Source organism: Triticum aestivum, chromosome 4D, assembly GCF_018294505.1.
Source record: "Triticum aestivum cultivar Chinese Spring chromosome 4D, IWGSC CS RefSeq v2.1, whole genome shotgun sequence".
NCBI lineage: Eukaryota > Viridiplantae > Streptophyta > Magnoliopsida > Poales > Poaceae > Triticum > Triticum aestivum.
The window spans coordinates 19,610,728-19,630,112 of NC_057805.1; the positions used below are offsets into that span (position 1 = coordinate 19,610,728).

Here is a 19,385-nt window from a genome sequence, read left to right on the forward strand (position 1 = left end):
GCACCGGTGGTGCGGGGCACCAAGAACAACGAGGGGCGCCGCCTGTGGTGGGGCGCCACCGGCCGCTCGCTTCACGCCGTTCTCCGGCACCTCGAGGGCGGCAACGACCCGCCCTTGACGTACCCTGCCGCCCCGGCCCGGAGCGGCGGCCAGTGGATGCCGAGGAGGACGACGTCCTCTTCTTCCTCCTCCTCCGGGTCGCCGGCGCTGCTCAATGTCAAGGCCAAGCCCGCCGAGACGCCACTCGGCCGGCGAACACGCAGCGCCGGCATCGTCATCAACGATGGCGGGCGCGCCTTCTCCTCGGCTCCTCCCTGATTCGTCAGGCCGAAGACGGAGCCGGGGCTCGCCGCCGTGAAGACGGAGCCCGGTCTCGCCGCCATCAAGACGGAGTCAGGGCTCGCCGTGGTGAAGACGGAGCCGGGGCTCTCCGACAAGGCGGCCTTGAAGTGGGCGCGCGAAGATTGGGAGCGGACGGAGCTAGAGCGCCAGTGCGCGCCCTAGAGCAGTTCGCCGCTCGGCGCCGTGGCCGCGACGAGGGAGGCGTCGTCGTTCTCGACGACGACAGGACGACGACGCGCCGCCACCGGTCCGCCAGGGCGACCCCTGGCAGGGGTCCAGCAGGGGCGGCCGCGTCAAGGAGGAGAAGGACGATGACGAGGACAATGGCGATGGCAGCGACGACCGCGACTTCGCCGCGCTCAGCGCGTTCTTCCTGTAGTCTAGACCTTTGTTTTTAAGTAAATTTTAAGTTTGGTATGTAAAAACTGTTTAAGTCGCCGAAGTTTATGCCCGTTTGCCGAATTATAGCCGAATGTCTTTAAAAAATAAAATAAAATAAGCCTTCTGGGGCAACCCTGGGGCCGACGGCTGGGAACCTGATCGGCCCCAAGCCGATTTTTTCGCCGGGTCGCCCCCAGGCGGCGATTTTTCGAGCCCCCTGGGGGGCCAACGGCTGGAGATGCTCTAAGGACCTGGACGCCACCTTCGTCTCCATGATTTTACCGGTTTTTCTTTTATTTCACAGTTTTTATTTACCGGTTTATTTTTCCTTTCCTTTTTCCTTTAGTTTTTGTGTCTTTTTTCAATTTTTACTGTGCTTTGCTTTCTTTGTCTTTTCTTTGTTTATTTGTGTTTATTTGTTTTTATTGGTATTTCCGTATTCTTTGTATAATTTTTTACATACACCAGTAACATTTTTCATGTACATGTTTCATATTTTACAAATATGCGATTAACATTCTTGAAACTTATGTTTCTCCATGTATAAATTTTTATACATATTTTTACAGTTTTTGTATACACCAGGAACATTATTCATACACATCTTTAAAATTTTAGAAATACATAGTTAATATTTTTTTAGAACATATATTTATTGATGTCGACTTTTTACATAAACATTGTAAATTTTTTGTATACATCAGGTAAATTATATATATAAACTTTTAGTATTTTTCAAATACATGATTAACTTTTTTGAAATATAATTTCTATGTCTACTTTTTCCATACACATTCGATTTTGGTTGTAAACATCAGGAACATTATTCATATACACATTTAACATAGTCCAAATACATGATTAACGTTTTTAAAACTTATATTTTTTGTGTCTACTTTCTTCCATACACATTGTACATTTTTTTGTATACAGCAGAAACATTTTTCTATATGGATTTAATAATTTTTCAAATGCATGATTAACAATTTTTTAAACAAAACTGAAAACCTTTTTTATTTCTACTTTTCTCCATACACACTTTATCTTTTGTATAAATCAAAATCAATATTCCTATAATTATTTAACATTTTCTAAATGCATGGAATTTTTCGAAATTTTATATAAAGTTATTTTTATAATATATATATTCAGAGCATTTCAAAATACAAGGAAAAATAAAAATATATGAATGCGAAAATATCTCCACAACTATTAAACAATCAAACAAGAACTTTCTTATGTGCACCCCGCAATTAGCCCCATAACACCACACGATCAAATCAGCGCCACAGGATTAGCCACAAATCTCCATCTAACAGCTATCTTTAATCTAATCTGATCCCTGGTGTGCAGTTAGTAATTTAACATGACTGACCGTACTCCACCGCGGAGGAAAACACCTCCGCACAGAACGCATGAAGCGTTTTCCTCTATATTATCCCTTCCGCCAATCGCTATCCTACCTCGCCCACCCCGCACTCCCGATCTCCGTCACCACCTCCTGCATCGACCTCCGCTCGTGCCGCTACCTCCTATGCCCCCGCCCCCCCAACGCCGACCTCCGGTGGCGCTCCTCCCGTCCTGCACGCCCAACGCATCTTCACCAGAGCCCCTCCACGCAGAGAACGCCGGGGCGCATGGGGAACCTCCATTGCACTCCCTTCCGACGGGCGCCCGGTGGTAACTCAGCTCCTCCCCTCTCTCTTCTTCACCACCAACCGAGCCCACGAATGACGAACCAAGACGAGGAGGTGGCGGCTGAAAATTTGGATCGCTCACAGGGTGCACAGATCCAACAAGCGACGGGGCGGCGCTTCAAGCTCTGCAGGTATTGCCCCCCCTCCCCACCATGTTTCCTATTTATTTGACTCTCTCTGGACATGGGGAGGTCCGCCGACGGGGAACTGGCAGCACCCACGGTGCGGCTTGGTTTGTGCAGACGTCCAGTCCACTATAATTAACACCCAGCACCTCAACCCAGATAGATTTCATGGCAAAATCAAAGCTTGTCATGTGTACCTCTATTGCAGGAATAGGATTAATGGCACGCGAGAAGAATTCGTCAAACACGCTCTCGTCCTGATGTAAGTACTACTTCTAGGCAAGCTTTTGGATGACACCAGTTCATAATTCAACAAACATACCAAGCTTCTTAAGACCCGGAAGTTCGCGTCCAAGCTTGACCATAAGGTTATGTTTTTTTAATGTCCAGGTTAGTTTTTTTTCGTGCCCTATGCCTCCATTGATAATTCAACAAGCATACCAAGCTTCTCAAGACCCGGAAGTTCGCGTCCAAGCTTGACCATAAGGTTATGTTTTTTTAATGTCCAAGTTAGTTTTTTTCGTGCCCTATGCCTCCATTGAGTTCTAGCTTTCAGAGTGGAATTAACTATCAAGCGTGGGTTCAAGTTAAACTCTAATTTATTTATTTCTTTGGATTCAGGTGGACATGTCATAGGTGCAGATGGGCTTGATTAAGCCGTGAAATCAACTTCATTTACGGACTGACGTAAAGGTGATGTTTTTTAGTAGATATTTCTTCAACATATGAATGGTGCTTGCTTCCTGCGTCCAAATATGATTCACTGGTTTGTTGCTTCAAATTAGGTTTGAACCAACCATGCCTACAGTGAACATATCATAATTATGAGCTGAATTTTTTTGTGTTCCATTAATTTTTGTAACATGTTTTTTGGCATTGTTGTTGCTAATTTCTTTGACATTGATTTTCATAGCTTGCCGTTTGACACCGTCGGCCTCGCGAACCAACCATACCTACAGTAAGCAGATCGCTATTATTAGCTGAAACTTTTTGTATTTCATTGATTTTCATAGCATGCTTTTATTTTGCTAATTTCCTAGACATTGATTTTCATAGCATGCTGTTTGACACCGTCGGCCTTGCCGTACTCAGTCAGGTTGCCACAGGAAGGCGTCAGGTAGCCATTCATCATGTTTCTCCTATTTTCATTCTCCATGCATTCGTCCATCATGTGCTTCGAAAGCTGCTATAGGTTCATGGCCCGATTTACTTTCAGGAGTTTCATATGAACTGGTTGACTGTGGGTGTGGGCATGGGTTCCTCGGAGAAGGGATCCACTCTTTCACAGCTAAGTATTTTTTACCTAAAAAAAGATCCATGTCTACACTGCTATAGATTTGGTGTAACTCATATTACAAGTATGCCTCTATATATGTTCCCAAATGAGCGAACCCCTTGCAATGTCAAGGTTATGCATGTCTTTCACATTGTTGCTTCCCATTGCCCATTGGTATCTGCCTCGGATGGCTTCACCATTGCAAAAGCTATTGTAGTCGTGCACAACATACTTCACTGAACTCTTTGTAGCTTTGTAGAATTTTGCTAAAAACTGTTGTTACTATTTCAGCATCGAGAGTGATGTTATTTTCTTCCTATGTTGTAGACGCCAGAAACGTTTGGTGAAAGGGAACACCATCATGGTCTTTTATAGAGCTACAAATGAATCTTTACCAATGTTTTTCCGTAGGCAATTGTTTGCTCTGCTTGAAACTGTGAGGTCGGTATTTTGATTTTGATTTTTTTTTCTTAACTGCAGATTTCACCAACTATTACGTACATATATTGTGTTACTGGACATTACCTCTATATGTGTTCACTTGAAAAGATAAGACTATTTTATCGACCAATATTTTCCACTTCCATTTGAAGGGAATATTATGGTTCTCTAGGGATTTATGTTATCTTACCGTTCTATATGATGAAAATGATTCTCTTCTTCATTCCCTTTCTATCCACCTCTAACATGTTGTTTGCTGCTTTTTCCTTGTTATGATTTTTCCTGCTCTTTTAAAAATCATTAACTCATTAGGCATATAAGAAAAAGAATGCAAGGTTTAGTAAGGTGCTTTTGGAACTTAAAAAAGGTTCATTCTTATTCTAAAGGAGGGTATGCAATCAATATCGTGGCATTCTGATGGCTCTTGTAAGTTTCAAATGGGAGATTATGGGACAACTTGATTGTTAACCTCCATTATTATTAAACAATCAAACTAAAGCTTTCTTACATGCACCCCGCAGTTAGCCCCATAACACCGCACGATCAAATCAGCGCCACAGGATTAGCCACAAATCTCCATCTAACAGCTATCTTTAATCTAATCCGATCCCTGATGTGCAGTTAGTAATTTAACATGACTGACCGTACTCCACCGCGGAGGAAAACACCTCCGCACAGAACGCACAAAGCATTTTCCTCTATATTATCCCTTCCGCCAATCACTATCCTACCTCGCCCACCCCGCACTCCCGATCTCTGCCGCCACCTCCTGCATCGACCTCCGCTGGTGCCGCTACCTCCTATGCCCCGGCCCGCGCCCCCCCCCAACGCCGACCTCCGTCGGCGCTCCTCCCGTCCTGCACGCCCAACGAATCTTCACCAGAGCGCCTCCACGCAGAGAACGCCGGGGCGCATGGGGAACCTCCATTGCACTCCCTTCCAACGGGCGCCCGGCGGGAACTCAGCTCCTCCCCTCTCTCTTCTTCACCACCAACCCAGCCCACCAATGACGAACCAAGACGAGGAGGTGGCAGCTGAAATTTTGGATCGCTCACAGGGTGCAGAGATCCAACAAGCGACGGGGGCGGCGCTTCAAGCTCTGCAGGTATTGCCCCCCCTCCCCGGCATGTTTCCTATTTATTTGACTCTCTCTGGGGAGGTCCGCCTACGGGGAACCGGCAGCACCCACGGTGCGGCTTGGTTTGTGCAGACGTCCAGTCCACTATAATTAACACCAAACACCTCAACCCAGATTGATTTCATGGCAAAATCAAAGCTTGTCATGTGTACCTCTATTGCAGGAATAGGATTAATGGCACACGAGAAGAATTCGTCAAACACGCTCTCGGCCTGATGTAAGTACTACTTCTAGGCAAGCTTTTGGATGACACCGGTTCATAATTCAACAAGCATACCAAGCTTCTCAAGACCCAGAAGTTCGCGTCCAAGCTTGACCACATGGTTACGTTTTTTTAATGTCCAGATTAGTTTTTTTTCGTGCCCTATGCCTCCATTGAGTTCTAGCTTTCAGAGTGGAGTTAACTATCAAACGTGGGTTCAAGTTAAACTCTAATTTATTTATTCCTTTGGATTCAAGTGGACATGTCATAGGTGCAGATGGGCTTGATTAAGCCGTGAAATCAACTTCATATACAGACTGACGTAAACGTGAAGTTTTTTAGTAGATATTTCTTCAAAATATGAATGGTGCTTGCTTCTTGCGTCCAAATATGATTCACTGGTTTGTTGCTTCAAATTAGGTTTGAACCAACCATGCGTACAGTGAACACATCATAATTATGAGCTGAATTTTTTGCGTTCCATTAATTTTCGTAACATGTTTTTTGGCATTGTTGTTGCTAATTTCTTTGACATTGATTTTCATAGCTTGCCGTTTGACACCGTCGGCCTCGCGAACAAACCATACCTACAGTAAGCAGATCGCTATTATTAGCAGAAACTTTTTGTATTCCATTGATTTTCATAGCATGCTTTTATTTTGCTAATTTCCTTAACATTGATTTTCATAGCATGCTGTTTGATACCGTCGGCCTCGCCGTACTCAGTCAGGTTTCCACGGGAAGGCGTCAGGTAGCCATTTATCATGTTTCTCCTATTTTCTTTCTCCATGCATCCGTCCATCATGTGCTTTGAAAGCTGCTATAGGTTCATGGCCCGATTTACTTTCAGGAGTTCCATATGAACTGGTTGACTGTGGGTGTGGGCATGGGTTCCTCGGAGAAGGGATCCACTCTTTCACAGCTAAGTATTTTTTACCTAAAAAAAGATCCATGTCTACACTGCTATAGATTTGGTGTAACTCATATTACAAGTATGCCTCTATATATGTTCCCAAATGAGCGAACCCCTTGCAATGTCAAGGTTATGCATGTCTTTCACATTGTTGCTTCCCATTGCCCATTGGTATCTGCCTCGGATGGCTTCACCATTGCAAAAGCTATTGTAGTCGTGCACAACATACTTCACTGAACTCTTTGTAGCTTTGTGGAATTTTGCTAAAAACTGTTGTTACTATTTCAGCATCGAGAGTGATGTTATTTTCTTCCTATGTTGTAGACGCTAGAAACGTTTGGTGAAAGGAAACACCATCATGGTCTTTTATAGAGCTACAAATGAATCTTTACCAATGTTTTTCCGTAGGCAATTGCTCTGCTTGAAACTGTGAGGTCGGTATTTTGATTTTGATTTTTTTTCTTAACTGCAGATTTCACCAACTATTACGTACATATATTGTGTTACTGCACATTACCTCTATATGTGTTCACTTGAAAAGATAAGACTATTTTATCGACCAATATTTTCAACTACCATTTGAAGGGAATATTATGGTTCTCTGGGGATTTATGTTATCTTACCGTTCTATATGATGAAAATGATTCTCTTCTTCATTCCCTTTCTATCCACCTCTAACATGTTGTTTGCTGCTTTTTCCTTGTTATGATTTTTCCTGCTCTTTAAAAAATCATCAACTCATTAGGCATATAAGAAAAAGAATGCAAGGTTTAGTAAGGTGCTTTTGGAACTTAAAAAAGGTTCATTCTTATTCTAAAGGAGGGTATGCAATCAATATCGTGGCATTCTGATGGCTCTTGTAAGTTTCAAATGGGAGATTATGGGACAACTTGATTGTTAACCTCCACTACTATTAAACAATCAAACTAGAACTTTCTTACATGCACCCCGTAGTTAGCCCCATAACACCGCACGATCAAATCAGCGCCACAGGATTAGCCACAAATTTCCATCTAACAGCTATCTTTAATCTAATCCAATCCCTGATGTGCAGTTAGTAATTTAACATGACTGACCGTACTCCACCGCGGAGGAAAACACCTCCGCACAGAACGCACAAAGCATTTTCCTCTATATTATCCCTTCCGTCAGTCTCTATCCTACCTCGCCCACTCCGCACTCCCGATCTCTGCCGCCACCTCCTGCATCGACCTCCGCTGGTGCCGCTACCTCCTATGCCCCGGCCCCCGCGCCCCCCCAACTCCGACCTCCGGTGGCGCTCCTCCCGTCCTGCACGCCCAACGCATCTTCACCAGAGCGCCTCCACGCAGAGAACGCCGGGGCGCATGGGGAACCTCCATTGCACTCCCTTCCAACGGGCGCCCGACCGGAACTCAGCTCCTCCCCTCTCTCTTCTTCACCACCAACCAAGCCCACCAATGACGAACCAAGACGAGGAGGTGGCAGCTGAAATTTTGGATCGCTCACAGGGTGCAGAGATCCAACAAGCGACGAGGGCGGCGCTTCAAGCTCTGCAGGTATTGCCCCCCTCCCCGGCATGTTTCCTATTTATTTGACTCTCTCTGGACATGGGGAGGTCCGCCGACGGGGAACTGGCAGCACCCACGGTGCGGCTTGGTTTGTGTAGACGTCCAATCCACTATAATTAACACCCAGCCCCTCAACCCAGATTGATTTCATGGCAAAATCAAAGCTTGTCATGTGTACCTCTATTGCAGGAATAGGATTAATGGCACACGAGAAGAATTCGTCAAACACGCTCTCGGCCTGATGTAAGTGCTACTTCTAGGCAAGCTTTTGGATGACACCGGTTCATAATTCAACAAGCATACCAAGCTTCTCAAGACCCAGAAGTTTGCGTCCAAGCCTGACCACAAGGTTAAGTTTTTTTAATGTACAAGTTAGTTTTTTTTCGTGCCCTATGCCTCCATTGATTTCTAGCTTTCAGAGTGGAATTAACTATCAAACATGGGTTCAAGTTAAACTCTAATATATTTATTTCTTTGGATTCAGGTGGACATGTCATAGGTGCAGATGGGCTTGATTAAGCCATGAAATCAACTTCATTTACGAACTGACGTAAAGGTGAAGTTTTTTAGTAGATATTTATTTAACATATGAATGGTGCTTTCTTCTTGCGTCCAAATATGATTCACTGGTTTGTTGCTTCAAATTAGGTTTGAACCAACCATGCATACAGTGAACACATCATAATTATGAGCTGAATTTTTTTGTGTTCCATTAATTTTCCTAACATGTTTTTGGCATTGTTGTTGCTAATTTCTTTGACATTGATTTTCATAGCTTGCCGTTTGACACCGTCGGCCTCGCGAACCAACCATACCTACAGTAAGCAGATCGCTATTATTAGCTGAAACTTTTTGTATTCCATTTATTTTCATAGCATGCTTTTATTTTCCTAATTTCCTTGACATTGATTTTCATAGCATGCTGTTTGACACCGTCGGCCTCGCCGTACTCAGTCAGGTTGCCACGGGAAGGCGTCAGGTAGCCATTCATCATGTTTCTCCTATTTTCTTTCTCCATGCATCCGTCCATCATGTGCTTCGAAAGCTGCTATAGGTTCATGGCCCCATTTACTTTCAGGAGTTCCATATGAACTGGTTGACTGTGGGTGTGGGCATGGGCTCCTCGGAGAAGGGATCCACTCTTTCACAGCTAAGTATTTTTTACCTAAAAAAAGATCAATGTCTGCACTGCTATATATTTGGTGTAACTCATATTACAAGTATGCATCGATATATGTTCCCAAATGAGCAAACCCCTTGCAATGTCAAGATTATGCATGTCTTTCACATTGTCGCTTCCCATTGCCCATTGGTATCTGCCTCGGATGGCTTCACCATTGCAAAAGCTATTGAAGTCGTGCACAACATACTTCACTGAACTCTTCGTAGCTTTGTGGAATTTTGCTAAAAAAGGTTGTTACTATTTCAGCATCGAGAGTGATGTTATTTTCTTCCTATGTTGTAGACGCCAGAAACGTTTGGCGGAAGGAAACACTATCATGGTCTATTATAGAGCTACAAATGAATCTTTACCAATGTTTTTCCATAGGCAATTGTTTGCTCTGCTTGAAACTGTGAGGTCGGTATTTTGATTTGTTTTTTGTCTTCTTAACTGCAGATTTGTCACCAACTATTACGTACATATATTGTGTTACTGCACATTACCCTCTATATGTGTTCACTTGAAAAGATAAGACTATTTTATCGACCAATATTTTCAACTACCATTTGAAGGGAATATTATGGTTCTCTGGGGATTTATGTTATCTTACCGTTCTATATGATGAAAATGATTCTCTTCTTCATTCCCTTTCTATCCACCTCTAACATGTTGTTTGCTGCTTTTTCCTTGTTATGATTTTTCCTGCTCTTTTAAAAATCATCAACTCATTAGGCATATAAGAAAAATAATGCAAGGTTTAGTAAGGTGCTTTTGGAACTTAAAAAAGGTTCATTCTTATTCTAAAGGAGGGTATGCAATCAATATCGTGGCATTTTGATGGCTCTTGTAAGTTTCAAATGGGAGATTATGGGACAACTTGATTGTTCATCTCCACTACTATTAAACAATCAAACAAGAACTTTTTTACGTGCACCCCGCAATTTGCCCCATAACACCGCATGATCAAATCAGCGCCACAGAGTTAGCCACAAATCTCCATCTAACAGCTATCTTTATTCTAATCCGATCCCTGGTGTGCAGTTAGTAATTTAACATGACTGACCGTGCTCCACCGCGGAGGAAGACACCTCCGCACAGAATGCACGAAGCGTTTTCCTCTATATTATCCCTTCCGCCAATCGCTATCCTACCTCACCCACCCCGCACTCCCGATCTCCGCCGCCACCTCCTGCATCGACTGCCGCTGGTGCCGCTACCTCCTAAGCACCCGGCCCCCGCCACCCCCAACGCCGACCTCCGGCGGCTCTCCTCCCGTCCTGCACGCCCAACACATCTTCACCAGAGCGCCTCCACGCAGAGAACGCCGGGGCGCATGGGGAACCTCCATTGCACTCCCTTCCGACGGGTGCCCGACGGGAACTCAGCTCCTCCCCTCTCTCTTCTTCACCACCAACCGAGCCCACCAATGACGAACCAAGACGAGGAGGTGGCGGCTGAAATTTTGGATCGCTCACAGGGTGCAGAGATCCAGCAAGCGACGGGGGTGGCGCTTCAAGCTCTGTAGGTATTGCCCCCCTCCCCAGCACGTTTCCTATTTATTTGACTCTCTCTGGACATGGGGAGGTCCGCCGACGGGGAACTGGCAGCACCCACGGTGCGGCTTGGTTTGTGTAGACGCCCAGTCCACTATAATTAACACCCAGCACCTCAACCCAGATTGATTTCATGGCAAAATCAAAGCTTGTCATGTGACCTCTATTGCAGGAATAGGATTAATGGCACACGAGAAGAATTCATCAAACACGCTGTTGGCCTGATGTAAGTACTACTTCTAGGCAAGCTTTTGGATGACACTGGTTTATAATTCAACAAGCATACCAAGCTTCTCAAGACCCAGAAGTTCGCGTCCAAGCTTGACCACAAGGTTAAGTTTTTTTTAATGTCCAGGTTAGTTTTTTTCGTGCCCTATGCCTCCATTGAGTTCTAGCTTTCAGAGTGGAATTAGCTATCAAACGTGGGTTCAAGTTAAACTCTAATATATTTATTTCTTTGGATTTAGGTGGACATGGCATAGGTGCTGATGGGCTTGATTAAGCCGTGAAATCAACTTCATTTACGGACTGACGTAAAGGTGAAGTTTTTTAGTAGATATTTCTTTAAAACATGAATGGTGCTTGCTTCTTGCGTCCAAATATGATTCACTGGTTTGTTGCTTCAAATTAGGTTTGAACCAACCATGCCTACAGTGAACACATCATAATTATGAGCTGAATTTTTTTGTGTTCCATTAATTTTCGTAACATGTTTTTTGGCATTGTTGTTGCTAATTTCTTTGACATTGATTTTCATAGCTTGCCGTTTGACACTGTCGGCCTCGCAAACCAACCATACCTATAGTAAGCAGATCGCTATTATTAACTGAAACTTTTTGTATTCCATTGATTTTCATAGCATGCTTTTATTTTGCTAATTTCCTTGACATTGATTTTCATAGCATGTTGTTTGACACCATCGGCCTCGCCGTACTCAGTCAGGTTGCCACGGGAAGGCGTCAGATAGCCATTCCTCATGTTTCTCCTATTTTCTTTCTCCATGCATCCGTCCATCATGTGCTTCGAAAGCTGCTATAAGTTCATGGCCCGATTTACTTTCAGGAGTTCCGTATGAACTGGTTGACTGTGGGTGTGGGCATGGGTTCCTCGGAGAAGGGATCCACTCTTTCAGAGCTAAGTATTTTTTACCTATAAAAATATCCATGTCTGCACTGCTATATATTTGGTGTAACTCATATTACAAGTATTCATCTATATATGTTCCCAAATGAGCGAACCTCTTGCAACGATCGAATCTCGGGCAACTAACATACCGATAGACAAATGAATTGTATACGGGATTGATTGAATCCTCGACATCGTGGTTCATCCGATGAGATCATCGAGGAGCATGTGGGAGCCAACATGGGTATCCAGATCCCGCTGTTGGTTATTGACCGGAGAGTCGTCTCGGTCATGTCTGCGTGTCTCCCGAACCCGTAGGGTCTACACACTTAAGGTTCGGTGACGCTAGGGTTATAGAGATATTAGTATGCGGTAACCTGAAAGTTGTTCGGAGTCCCGGATGAGATCCCGGACGTCACGAGGAGTTCCGGAATGGTCCGGAGGTAAAGATTTATATATGGGAAGTCTTATTTTGGTCGCCGGAAAAGTTTCGCGCATTATCGGTATTGTACCGGGAGTGCCGAAAGGGGTCCGTGGGTCCAACAAGGGGGTCCACCAGCCCCGGGGGGCCACATGGGCTGTAGGGGTGTGCGCCTTGGCCTATATGGGCCAAGGGCACCAGCCCCAGGAGGCCCATGCGCCAAGAGATAAGGGAAAGGAAGAGTCCTAAAGGGGGAAGGCACCTCCGAGGTGCCTTGGGGAGGATGGACTCCTCCTTGGCCGCACCCTTCCTTGGAGGAAGGGCCAAGGCTGCGCCCCCCTCCCTTGGCCCTATATATAGTGGGGGAGGGAGGGCAGCAATAGCCAAGCCCTGGCGCCTCCCTCTCCCTCCCGTGACACATCTCCCTCCTCCCGCAGCGCTTGGCGAAGCCCTGTTGGAATCCCGCTACTTCCACCACCACGCCGTCGTGCTGCTGGATCTCCATCAACCTCTCCTCCCCCCTTGCTGGATCAATAAGGAGGAGACGTCGCTGCTCCGTACGTGTGTTGAACGCGAAGGTGCCGTCCGTTCGGCGCTAGGATCATCGGTGATTTGGATCACGACGAGTACGACTCCATCAACCCCGTTCTCTTGAACGCTTCCGCTCGCGATCTACAAGGTTATGTAGATGCACTCCTTTCCCTCTCGTTGCTAGTAAACTTCATAGATTGATCTTGGTGATGCGTAGAAAATTTTGAATTTCTGCTACGTTCCCCAACAGTGGCGTCATGAGCTAGGTCTATGCGTAGTTTCTATGCACGAGTAGAACACAAAGTAGTTGTGGGCGTCGATTTTGTCAATTTACTTGCCGTTACTAGTCTTATCTTGATTCGGCGGCATCGTGGGATGAAGCGGCCTGGACCGACCTTACACGTACACTTACGTGAGACAGGTTCCACCGACTGACATGCACTAGTTGCATAAGGTGGCTAGCGGGTGTCTGTCTCTCCCACTTTAGTCGGATCGGATTCGATGAAAAGGGTCCTTATGAAGGGTAAATAGAAATTGGCATATCACGTTGTGGCTTTTGCGTAGGTAAGAAACGTTCTTGCTAGAAACCCATAGCAGCCACGTAAAACATGCAACAACAATTAGAGGACGTCTAACTTGTTTTTGCAGGGTATGCTATGTGATGTGATATGGCCAAAAGGATGTGATGAATGATATATGTGATGCATGAGATTGATCATGTTCTTGTAATAGGAATCACGACTTGCATGTCGATGAGTATGACAACCGGCAGGAGCCATAGGAGTTGTCTTAATTTATTGTATGACCTGCGTGTCAATGAAAATGCCATGTAATTACTTTACTTTATTGCTAACCGTTAGCCATAGTAGTAGAAGTAATAGTAGGCGAGACAACTTCATGAAGACACAATGATGGAGATCATGATGATGGAGATCATGGTGTCATGCCGATGACGAAGGTGATCATGCCGCGCCTCAAAGATGGAGATCAAAGGCGCAAGATGATATTGGCCATATCACGTCACTTTATGATTTGCATGTGATGTTTGTCATGTTTACATCTTATTTGCTTAGAACGACGGTAGCATAAATAAGATGATCCCTCACTAAAATTTCAAGAGACGTGTTCCCCCTAACTATGCACCGTTGCGAAGGTTCGTTGTTTCGAAGCACCACGTGATGATCGGGTGTGATAGATTCTAACGTTCGCATACAACGGGTGTTGACGAGCCTAGCATGTACAGGCATGGCCTCGGAACACATGCGAAACACTTAGGTTGACTTGACGAGCCTAGCATGTACAGACATGGCCTCGGAACACAAGAGATCGAAAGGTCGAACATGAGTCGTATAGTAGATGCGATCAACATGGAGATGTTCACCGATGATGACTAGTCCGTCTCACGTGATGATCGGACACGGCCTAGTTTGACTCGGATCATGTATCACTTAGATGACTAGAGGGATGTCTATCTGAGTGGGAGTTCATTAATTAATCAGATGAACTTAATTATCATGAACATAGTCAAAAGGTCTTTGCAAATCATGTCATAGCTTACGCTTTGGTTCTACTATTTAAGATATGTTCCTAGAGAAAATTTAGTTGAAAGTTGATAGTAGCAATTATGCGGACTGGGTCCGTAAACTGAGGATTGTCCTCATTGCTGCATAGAAGGCTTATGTCCTTAATGCACCACTCGGTGTGCTGAACCTCAGCGTCGTCTGTAGATATTGCGAAACATCTGACATACACGTTTTGATGACTACGTGATAGTTCAATGCGTAATGCTAACGGTTTAGAATTGTGGCACCAAAGACGTTTTTTGAAACGTCGCAGAACATATGAGATGTTCCGAAGACTGAAATTGGGATTTCAGACTAGTGCCCACGTCAAGAGGTATGAGAACTCTGACAAGTTTCTTAAGCCTGCAAACTAAGGGAGAAAAGCTCAATCGTCGAGCATGTGCTCAGATTGTCTGAGTACTACAATCACTTGAATCGAGTGGGAGTTAATCTTCCAGATGAGATAGTGATGGTTCTCCATAGTCACTGCCACCAAGCTATTAGAGCTTCGTGATGAACTATAACATATCAGGGATAGATGATGATTCTTGAGCTATTTGCGATGTTTGACACCGTGAAAGTAGAAATCAAATAGGAGCATCAATTGTTGATGGTTAGTAAAACCACTAGTTTCAAGAAGGGCAAGGGCAAAAGGGATACTTCATGAAACAGCAAATCATTTGCTGCTCTAGTGGAGAATCCCAAGGTTAAACCCAAACCCGAGACTAAGTGCTTCTGTAATGAGGGGAACGGTCACTGAAGCAGAACTACCCTAGATACTTGGTAGATGAGAAGGCAGGCAAGGTCGACAGAAGTATATTGGATATACATTATATGAATGTGTACTTTACTAGTACTCCTAGCAGCACCAGGGTATTAGATACCGGTTCGGTTGCTAAGTGTTATTAACTCGAAATAAAAGCTGCGGAATAAACGGAGACTAGCTAAAGGTGAGATGACAATATGTGTCGGAAGTGTTTCCAAGGTTGATGTGATCAAGCATCGCATGCTCCCTCTACCATCGAGATTTGGTGTTTGCGTTGAGCATGATTGGATTATGTTTATCGCAATACGGTTATTCATTTAAGGAGAATAATGGTTACTTTGTTTATTTGAATAATACCTTCAATGGTCTTGCACCTAAAATGAATCTCGATCGCAGTGATACACATGTTCGTGCCAAAAGATATAAAATAGTAATGATAGTACCACATACTTGTGGCACTGCCATTTGAGTCATATTGGTATAGAACGCATGAAGAAGCTCTATGTAGATGGATCTTTGGACTCACTCGTTTTTGAAAAGATTGAGACATGCGAACCATGTCTATTGGTATATATGCATGAAGAAACTCCATGCAGATGGTTCGTTTGGACTCACTTGATTTTGAATCACTTGAGACATGCAAATCATACCACATGGGCAAGATGACTAAATGGCCTCATTTTCAGTAAGATGGAACAAGAGAGCAACTTGTTGGAAGTAATGCATTTTGATGTATGCAGTCCAATGAGTGCTGAGGCATGCAGTGAATATCGTTATGTTCTTACTTCACAGATGATTCGAGTAGATGCTGAGAATATTTACTTGATGAAACACAAGTCTGAATTATTGAAAGGTTCAAGTAATTTCAGAGTGAAGTTGAAGATCGTCATGACAAGAGGATAAAATGTCTATGATATGATCATAGAGATATCTGAGTTACGAGTTTGGCACACAATTAAGACATTGTGGAAAGTGTTTCACAATTAATACCGCCTGGAACACCACAGTGTGATGGTGTGTCCGAACATCATAACTGCACCCTATTGGATATGGTGCATGCCATGATGTCTCTTATCGAATTACCACTATCGTTTATGGGTTAGGCATTAGAAGACAACCGCATTCACTTTAAATAGGGAACCACACAATTCCGTTAAGACGACACCATTTAGAGAAACCTAAGTTGTCGTTTCTTAAAAGTTTGGGGCTGCGACGCTTATGTGAAAAAGTTTCAGGCTGATAAGCTCGAACCCAAAGCAGATAAATGCATCTTCATAGAATACCCAAAACAGTTGGGTATACCTCCTATTTCAGATCTGGAAGCAAAAGTAATTGCTTCTAGAAACAAGTCCTTTCTCGAGGAAAAGTTTCTCTCGAAAGAAGTGAGTGGGAGGATGGTGGAGACTTGATAAGGTTATTGAACCGTCACTTCAACTAGTGTGTAGCAGGGCACAGGAAGTTGTTCATGTGGCACCTACACCAATTGAAGTGGAAGCTTATGATAGTGATCATGAAACTTCGGATCAAGTCACTACCAAACCTCGTAGGTCGACAAGGATATGTACTACTCCTGAGTGGTACGGTAATCCTGTCTTAGATATCATGTTGTTAGACAATACTAAACCTACGAGCTATGGAGAAGCGATGGTGGGCCCATATTCCGACAAATGGTTAGAAGCCATGAAATCCGAGATAGGATCCATGTATCAGAATAAAGCATGGACTTTGGTGAACTTGCCCGATGATCGGCAAGCCATTGAGATAAATGGATCTTTAAGAAGACGGACATGGATGGTAATGTTACCGTCTATGAAGCTCGACTTGTGGCAAAGAGTATTTTCACAAGTTCAAGGAGTTGACTACGATGAGATTTTCTCATCCGTAGCGATGCTTAAGTCCGTCAGAATCATGTTAGCATTAGCTGCATTTATGAAATCTGGCAGATGGATGTCAAAACAAGTTTCCTTACCAGTTTTCGTAAGGAAAGGTTGTATGTGATACAATCAGAAAGGTTTTGGCGATCCTAAGGATGCTAAAAGGTATGCTAGCTCCAGCGATCCTTCCATGGACTAGAGCAAGCATCTCGGAGTCAGAATATACGCTTTGATGGAGTGATCAAAGTTTTTGGGTTTATACAAAGTTTGTTAGAAACTTGTATTTACAATAAAGTGAGTGGGAGCGCTACAACATTTCAGATAAGTATATGTGAATGACATTTTGTTGATCCGAAATGATGTAAAATTTCTGGAAAGCATAAAGGGTTGTTTGAAAGGAGTTTTTCAAAGGAAGACCTGGATAAAGCTGCTTACATATTGGGCATCAAGATCTATAGAGATAGATCAAGACGCCTGATGATACTTTCAAAGAACGCACACCTTGACATGATTTTGAAAGAGTTCAAAATAGATCAGCAAAGAAGCAGTTCTTGGCTGTGTCACAAGGTGTGAGTATTGAGTAAGACTCAAGACCTGACCACAGCAGAAGAGAGAGAATGGACGAAGGTCGTCCCCTATGCTTTAGACGTAGGCTCTACAGTATGCTATGCTGTGTACCGCACATGAAGTGTGCCTTGCCATGAGTTGGTCAAGGGGTACAATAGTGATCCGGGAATGGATCACATGACAGCGGTCGAACTTATCCTTAGTATCTAGTGGACTAAGGAATTTTCTCGATTATGGAGGTGAAAAGGAGTTCGTCGTAAAGGGTTACGTCGATGCGAACTTTGACACTAACTCGGATGACTCTGAGTAGTAAACCGGATTCGTATAGTAGAGCAGTTATTTGAAATGGCTCCAAGTAGCGCGTGGTAGCATCCACAAGATGGCATAGATATTCGTAAAGCACACACGGATCTGAAAGGTTCAGACCCGTTGACTAATAACCTCTCTCACAAGCATAACATGATCAAACCAGAACTCATTGAGTGTTAATCACATAGTGATCTGAACTAGATTGTTGACTCTAGTAAACTCTTTGGATGTTGGTCACATGGTGATGTGACCTATGAGTGTTAATCACATGGTGATGTGAACTAGATTATTGACTCTAGTGCAAGTGGGAGACTGTTGGAAATATGCCCTAGAGGCAATAATAAATTGGTTATTATTATATTTCCTGGTTCATGATAATCGTTTATTATCCACGCTAGAATTATATTGATAGGAAACTCAGATACATGTGTGGATACATAGACAACACCATGTCCCTAGTAAGCCTCTAGTTGACTAGCTCGTTGATCAATAGATGGTTACGGTTTCCTGACCATGGACATTGGATGTCGTTGATAACGAGATCACATCATTAGGAGAATGATGTGATGGACAAGACCCAATCCTAAGCCTAGCACAAGATCGTGTAGTTCGTTTGCTAAGAGCTTTTCTAATGTCAAGTATCATTTCCTTAGACCATGAGATTGTGTAACTCCCGGATACCGTAGGAATGCTTTGGGTGTACCAAACATCACAACGTAACTGGGTGGCTATAAAGGTGCACTACAGGTATCTCCGAAAGTGTCTGTTGGGTTGGCACGAATCGAGACTAGGATTTGTGTGTAACATCCCAAATTTTCAATTTGGTATGTTATACATAGATCATCATTGCATATCATGTTTTATTGCATTTTGACAAATCCTCGATAAATCCTAAGCAACTGAAGGACCCTCGGGGGGGATTTTCTCGAATTTTCATATTTGATTTTCATCAAATAATAAGACGAGGATTTTGGTTTTAATTATTTTCCCTCCGGAAAAATATTTAATTTTAAAATAAACGAGAGGAGAAAATATGACTTCTCCAAAACAATTGAAATACTGGAGGAAAAATGTTAAAATCATTATTTGGAATTTATTTGGATTTTATTTGCAATTTTTATTGCATTAAAATATTGCATGTTTTCAAAATATTTATTTTGATTTAAAAAATGTTCACCCTATTCTAGATTTTCTAACTAGACGGGGAAAATTTATTTCATATTTTTCTGATTTTTATTTATTTTTCTACGAATTATTTACCGCGGAACTTATTTAAAAAAAATAAAACTGCGCGCCCGACCGGGCCGCAGCCCAGCCAGGCCGCCGGCCCACCCCGCGCCCCTCTCCTCCTCGCGCACGAGACGCCGCCGCCGCCATGACCGAGTCCGGCTCCCGCACGGCACCCGCCGGCCACCCCCTCCCCCAAGTCACCTCCACCCCCCCTATTTAT

At 43.7% G+C, this 19,385-nt stretch overlaps 1 protein-coding gene and 1 long non-coding RNA gene across 2 annotated transcripts; both read left to right on the forward strand.

Annotated features, from left to right (window-relative positions):
- The first annotated feature begins 2,138 nt into the window (after positions 1-2,138).
- Positions 2,139-3,034, forward strand: LOC123096584 (uncharacterized). The gene is made up of 3 exons (XM_044518349.1): positions 2,139-2,551; positions 2,754-2,807; positions 2,936-3,034. The coding sequence occupies exons 1-3, from the start codon at positions 2,139-2,141 to the stop codon at positions 2,967-2,969; spliced, it is 501 nt and encodes a 166-aa protein (XP_044374284.1). The 3' UTR covers positions 2,970-3,034.
- Positions 3,035-3,114: 80 nt separating this feature from the next.
- Positions 3,115-9,792, forward strand: LOC123095835 (uncharacterized). Its single transcript, XR_006446339.1, has 13 exons — positions 3,115-3,238; positions 3,459-3,503; positions 3,602-3,662; positions 3,762-5,367; positions 5,564-5,617; positions 6,150-6,194; positions 6,293-6,353; positions 6,453-8,053; positions 8,255-8,414; positions 8,550-8,621; positions 8,841-8,885; positions 8,984-9,044; positions 9,144-9,792. It is a non-coding gene; the product is annotated as an uncharacterized lncRNA (long non-coding RNA).
- Positions 9,793-19,385: the final 9,593 nt, after the last annotated feature.

Bases quoted from the DNA above. Each gene is read 5' to 3' on its own strand.
- LOC123096584 (XM_044518349.1), top strand. From the start codon at position 2,139: ATGAAGCGTTTTCCTCTATATTATCCCTTCCGCCAATCGCTATCCTAC. The intron at 2,552-2,753 runs GTATTGCCCCCC...CCTCTATTGCAG, and splicing joins CGGCGCTTCAAGCTCTGCAG to GAATAGGATTAATGGCACGC. The intron at 2,808-2,935 runs GTAAGTACTACT...TTTAATGTCCAG, and splicing joins AAACACGCTCTCGTCCTGAT to GTTAGTTTTTTTTCGTGCCC.